Source organism: Benincasa hispida, chromosome 12, assembly GCF_027475165.1.
Source record: "Benincasa hispida cultivar pf3 chromosome 12, pf3_genome.v1.1, whole genome shotgun sequence".
Classification (NCBI taxonomy): domain Eukaryota; kingdom Viridiplantae; phylum Streptophyta; class Magnoliopsida; order Cucurbitales; family Cucurbitaceae; genus Benincasa; species Benincasa hispida.
Window position 1 is genome coordinate 51,531,455 of NC_143489.1, and position 6,726 is coordinate 51,538,180.

The 6,726-nt window shown below is 32.2% G+C and overlaps 1 protein-coding gene across 1 annotated transcript; it reads right to left on the bottom strand.

Annotated features, from left to right (window-relative positions):
- Positions 1 to 580: 580 nt before the first annotated feature.
- On the bottom strand, positions 581 to 4,520 carry LOC120092693 (cytochrome P450 714C2-like). Its single transcript, XM_039050844.2, has 5 exons — positions 3,869 to 4,520; positions 3,564 to 3,790; positions 2,046 to 2,287; positions 1,226 to 1,595; positions 581 to 1,122 (listed from the first exon to the last, which is right to left on the bottom strand). The coding sequence occupies exons 1-5, from the start codon at positions 4,173 to 4,175 to the stop codon at positions 697 to 699; spliced, it is 1,572 nt and encodes a 523-aa protein (XP_038906772.1). The 5' UTR covers positions 4,176 to 4,520; the 3' UTR covers positions 581 to 696.
- Between the last annotated feature and the right edge of the window lie 2,206 nt (positions 4,521 to 6,726).

The following is a 6,726-nucleotide window of genomic DNA, read 5'->3' on the forward strand; positions in this document are numbered from 1 at the left end:
TTATTTTGTAATATCATATAATACATAATATATCATAACATATTATATAATAAATACATTAATTTAACAAAAACAATTGAGTTTATAACATGAAATACTATATTTGTTATTGTTTTCATCTTTTCCTAATATAATTTTGCATTTTGCATTTTGAAATTTCGAATTCAAAATTTGGATTCATCGAAAACACGAAAATATCATTTTCGAAATTTGTACGATTTAGATTACAAAATCCATAAATAGTTTTTGAAAACAAAATGCCTACCAAATTTGCACCTAGTAAATTTGAAAACCTGAAACAAAATCTGAATTGTCTACCAAATCGATTCTAATTTTTTTCATTTATTAAAGTCAACCAACACTCTAATATTTTAGAAAATAATTTTAACATCTATTTAGGGTAAAAAAAACTTTGGACATGTAAAAGTATAAAAACTTAAAAAAAAAAAAAAAAAAAACCGTCTTTAATTAAAGGGACCAAAATGATACTTTAAGGGGGGGGGGGAAAAAACAAAACAAAACGCAGTAAACAATAATGAATTAAGTTGAAAAAAATCCAAACATCAAGGATTAGACCATATTGTTAGTCAAAAGAATTTTATTCATTGTCTCCTAAATAACATGCATTCCATTGTATGTATTATTTCACAAAGCTTTCAACAAGATTTTCATATCTAAATTTTATTAAGAGAAAGATCAGAGCTTCCTTAGATGGAGAATAACTCCATTTTCAGGCTCCACAACCAACCTGAAGGCAGGGGAATGCTTATAAGAAGGTGAAAGAGAGAACTCAAATCTTGACACAACAAGGCTTACTATCACTTTCAGCTCTACCATTGCAAAGTTTTGCCCGACGCACACGCGGGGGCCGACCCCAAATGGCATGTAAGCCTGTGGATTCTTGCAAGCTCTAAGGATCCCATTGTCGAACCTCTGCGGATTGAACAAGTGCGCATCAGGTCCCCAGAGATCAACATCCTGCTGTACGATCGGGATCGGAATTTGAACATTCATCCCTTTCGGAATCATAATATTTTTAAATTTTATGTCTTCCATTGCTTGTCTTGTGACAAAAACAGCAGGTGGATACAGCCTCAATGTCTCTTGTACCACCATTGTCAGCTGGAAGACAACCAAAAATTAAAATGATAAGAATGCTACTCTTTAACTGATTTTTAACCCAACAATTCAGAGTCTCGACATTAGTAGGAAATTAGAGGAATACCATCTTCATGTTCTTAATGGCATCGGCGTTGATAGGCCGATCTTGACAGCATTGAAGCACCTCAGAACGAACACGAACTTGCCAATCCGGATGCGCTGCTAGTAACATCAAGCACCATGATGCTGTTATTGCTGTCGTCTCGTGACCGGCAAAGTATATATTTTTGCAGTTATCAACAACAAACTTGTCTCGAGATATATTCAACGAGTTGTTATCTTCATCGAGATTTTTCGCACCTTCAAGAATCATCTGCAACAAGTCTTGCTCGTGTGAAGAGTGCTCAATTCGTTGATTTACCACTTCTAAAACTTTCGACTTGATTTCCTTCTCTAGCTTCCATATTTCTCTATTGTTTTTGGTGGGGACGTACCTGTAGAATGAAGAGTTACAGCCCTAGACAGAGAAAACAAAAAATGTTTGACCACATTACTCATTAAGGTTTAAGAACATCAATAATTCCTATCAAGCAAGTCATACTTATGAGAATAATGAATATAGCCTCAAAACCAAGAGGTAAAAGTGCAACAACGTAATCACGTTTCTAAAATATAAACGTAATGTAATTTTAAACGATTGATATGAAATCAACCACAAAAAAGAGATAGATACTGGCAATAGCTTATTACTATTATTATATAGTTCAATATGTGAGGGTGAAAACTCGAACCTTTGACCTTTTGATCAAGGATATATGTGTTAACTAGTTGAATTATGCTTAGGTTAATACTAATATGAAGAAGAATAAAACTCTTAAAATTACCGCTATGATTGATCACATTTCTTAAAAGAAGAAGTCGTGATGCATTTTATGATCTTATACCTGAAACCAGGAATACCGATACTTCCTTTGGACATGACAACTTGAAGAGCTCTGAGTTTTTGGAATATCTCTTTTCCTTCCAAATAATTGCTTCCAAAACAAGCCTTCGAGATAATATCCGCAGACAAGGCTCTAAAATCACCATCGACATTGACTTCAGATTGTCCTCCATCATTCACAACTTTAGTTTCCCATGATCTTAGCATGGAGTTTGTAGATTCCACCATTAAACTTGTCATGCCCTGGAAATTCAAGATTTGCCCAGTTTATCATTTTAATAGAATAATTAGACACACAAATTAAGTTCCTTATATTGATGGAATATCTAACTTCAATTAAGATATGTTTTTTAGTTAACATATAAGCATTAATTATTGACGTACAGAACTTACTAATTACATTGCCATAGTAAAATATGTGAACTAAAAAAATATAAAAATGTACAAATATTATTATAGTTTCTTAATTTGAATAAAGTATTACCTAAAAGCCGTCAAGTTGATAAACTGCGCTTAAGTTCAAATGAGCTAAATTACTATTTCAGTCCTTGACATTAATTTTACTTTAGTCCTCTCATGCTTTGGAAAATTACACTACCATCCTTATCATTTAAGTTGAAGCTTAAATATCCCCATCACTTGCAAGACAACAGAAATAAAGCCTAACAAGATATTTGTGATTGCATTCCAAAAGCTGTTCCAAAAATCAAACAAACAAAATTCATCCTTGTATCCTTTTCTCTTTCTAATCAAAACAATATATATTAAGCTCCCACCTATATTATGCCCGCAAAAGCCTCGACAGTCTTGGAACAACTTTCTGACCATAATTAGGGATTGGCACACCATAAAAAGGCGTGCATTAGTAGAACAAAGTATAATGCCACTCCACGTCTAATAGGACGGAGAGATTTGAACCATGAAACTCTTGATCACTAATACATTCTACATGTCAATTGAGCTATAATCATTTTGGTAAGAAGTCATTTTATCACATTGGATTTCATTCTTGTTCCTTATTATCATGGACATTCAATATTGAGTGAACTCTAATGTTGGCTGATTTTGAAACTAAGCTTAAAACCCAAAGACAAATTATGGGCAAAGTTGTTTGGATTATAAGCATGCTTAAGAGTGACTTTAAAATGGATAAAATCATCTTCATGACTTCAAAATCATTTTGAAACAAGGGCTTTTACTAATTAAAATTCTATTTTTATGAAAACTGTGTTTAAAAAGTATAAAATCAAACATTAAATTGATATTGAACATGATAAAGGTGATTCTAACGATTTCAAAATTCACTCCCAAATGCACTTTTAACCATTCAAATCGTTTCGATTTTGAAACATATGAAACTAATTTTAAATTATCAAAAACATGTTTGAGAGCAATTTTGACCAAGACAATAGTGATTTTAACCATTTCAAAATCATTCCGAAAAATGCTCTAAAACTTGTCCAAGTCATACCAAGTTCAAATCAAGCTATTGGAAAATTTACAAGAATTGATATATTACCTTAACTTTATCAAGATATAGTTGAGGAGCAATGATCTTCCTTTGGTGAACCCAAATTGGGCCACTTGAAGCCAAAATCCCCAGGCCCAATAACGGCCCACGATCCTTCGACAAGTGATCAGGCTTCCCCAAACTCAAAGACGTTGACAGACTCATTTCCTTCACCGTCTCCATTTCCGTTATGCACAATATCTGAATCGTCCCGCTTGAATACACAAAGTTCCGCCCTAAAATCCCCAAACAATCAATCAATCAATCAATCAAAATCTGAATGAAGGGTCGAAAGGAATTTCAAAATCGATTACCGTATCGATTCCGCCACAGCTCCAAATGCGGGAAGAGATTCGAAGTCCAATTATGTGTTATCGAATCGTCTTCTGTGTTCTTCGTCTGTGAAGTCAGGGCTCGGATGTTCTTGATTTCAGAGAGGTTTCCGAAGAGAGAAGAAGAAGGTGAGGGACCGTCGATTCCTTGTTTACGGAGCTTCGATCTTAGTCTTTCCGGTTTCCATAACAATGATTCAAACAGATGAAGAGAAATTAAGAAGAGAAGAAGCGCAATCGAGAGTACCATCACCGCCGTTGTTGATCCTGCTCCGAGCTCTGATTCCATATCGATTCTGATATTGCTCTCTCACTCGACTTTTGCTTTGAATTTCGATTTAGTATTATATTATAAATATGCACATGGCTGATGAATTTCACTCTTCTTTAATGCCAAGTAGCTCTTAGAAATAGTTGACACTGAAATTGAACATTGTTTTTTTTTTTTTCCCCCTTTTAAAGAGCAGATCCGTTGCATGAAGTTGGGATGCGTGTTCTTGTATTTTTGTATTTATTATTGAAAGAAAACAAACACCCTTGTCTTGATTAAGAAGAGTCACAAGTCACTAAGAAAAGTTGCACAAGTAGGCACTAATCTCGTTCGTCACGCACGGGCTAGGTCATTTGCTACCTTATTTTGGGAATGGTTGATATGTTTGAACTAATAGGAAGATAAGTTCCACCTCATCCGGAACCATATCTCTCGAGGGCAACAAAAAGCTGAAAAATTTTAAAAAAAAAAAAAAAAAAAAATCAAATCGAATCAAATTGATCCATTGGTTTAGTTTGGATTTTTAATATAAAATTAGATATCATGATTTGTATTTGGAGAAAATAAAAAAATATTTATTCGAATCGATTTTTTTATTTAAAAAACCAATCAAAATCGTATGTATATATCCTAAAAATCATCTCTAACATTAGGTATCTTTTAGTATTTTCATTATTATCGTGCTTATGTACTTGCCGTTTAGGAAAAATATCAATCATTATGGAGTATGTAAGTTAGTTAGGAAAGTGATAAGAAAATTAATAAAATTGTACAACTTCAATCTATATAAAAAAGACATAGACTCAAATTTAATTTGAAAATACAAAAAATGGCCATTCAAAACAAAGATGGAAATGCAAATTTTAAAAAAGAAATGGAAGAAAAAGTGTAAAAAATCGAGAATCAAATGGATAATAAACGGGACCAAATAAATATCAATCCATTGGTTTTGTTATTTATTAGATGTTGGTTGGATCTCTTATTTACAAAATTGTTTGGTTCTTGGTTGTCCCAAAAATCGACAAAATCAAACCGACTTTCACCACTATTATTTGATAAGACAACCTTAATCCTTAACCCAAAAATCAAGTTATTTTTAAACTATAATCTTTGAATCTAAGAATTTAACACCTTTTTACACGAAATTTAGATCAACCTAGAGAAAAATGCTAGAATAGATTATATCTTCGATCGAAGATCTAGAAGTAAGATTTAGAACCTTGTTCTAAATTGAGTCACTCATAATCAAACTTGAACATTACTCAAATGAATAACTCAGATGACATTCTATCCCAAGAATCGTAAACAAAAAGGAAAAAAAAAGAATAGAAATGTACTAGAGTCGTTGAATTTCAAGCAATGGGCTCAAAACATGAGAAATGTATTTCATTCATAATAATAATAATAAAAAATTAAAAAAAAAAAAAGTTGAAAATAATTAATTAATTAAAATAATTCATGGCCATCACTAACAAGTTTTGTAACTCTAAATTTAATGGTCTGAATTCAGAATTGAATACTTAAAAAGTTGAAAATAATTAATTAATTAAAATGTTCATGAAACTAAGATAATAGATAGTGTCTTCAAGATGCTTGTAACGTCGATGCATTATTATTAAAAACTTCATGTCCAACTTCAAGCTGGCAAATGTTGACCTCCGAAGCTCTAAATGGTCATTCCTTACTTGAATCAGCATGTAACACAGTGAATGGAAGCTAAACAATCTCTGTCCAACTTTGTATGTGAAGAATAAAAATTTGCTAAATTTGCTGAATTTTCTTGGCCTTGAAATGTGTAATAGGTCCAGTTGGTATTTATGGAATTTCACGTTCTTTATCATCATCTCCACCAAGAAGTGAAGGACTACGGTGAGATCTATGAAAGGGTTAGAGAAAATTGTTGTGATGCAAAGGGTTGCATTTGGCTAGAAAATTGGTGTGAAGAAGTGTTCTCAACACTGTCTTAAAACCAGAACTTCTTCTTTATTTTCCCCTTAATCCAAGCTTTTTTTTAGTCCTACAACTCAATCTAAGACATCAAGAGGATAGTAATGAAGGCCTTGAGGTGGTTCACGAGTTGATTTGAGAAGATTTGCAACTGGAATTGAGATTCAAGTGTTTCTTCGAAGGTATGTCATGAAACTCTCTTATTAGTTTATGAACCTGCTTAATTTAAAGCCAAAATTAATGATTTAGAATGCTTAATGATCTGTTTTTCTTCCGTTGCGTGTTTTCTAACTCTAACAAATTTAATTTTGGATATGATACAAAATTAATTCATGAGAGGATTAAATACTTGAAGAGTTCAGATACTAATTTAATATGAATTGAATTCATATTAAAACTATAGGTTAAAATTAATGCGTATTATGTTGAGTTTTATGCCCTAAAACTCGTAGATAATAAATGTAATTTTTGACTGTTCATTAATAAATTATTATTGATGTTTTTTCAATAAAGCGTTATTGTTTATATTATGTTAATCATGCCTAAATAACTCTAATCCAATAAACTAATATCTTGGATTGTTTTATGAGTTTTGAGCTGTTTGTGGAGACATACAGGGATC

Coding starts and splice junctions, on each gene's coding strand:
- LOC120092693 (XM_039050844.2), bottom strand. CDS start 4,175: ATGGAATCAGAGCTCGGAGCAGGATCAACAACGGCGGTGATGGTACTC. Junction 3,791..3,868: donor GCTGTGGCGGAATCGATACG/GTAATCGATTTT, acceptor TGGGGATTTTAG/GGCGGAACTTTGTGTATTCA. Junction 1,596..2,045: donor ATCGGTATTCCTGGTTTCAG/GTATAAGATCAT, acceptor TTCATTCTACAG/GTACGTCCCCACCAAAAACA.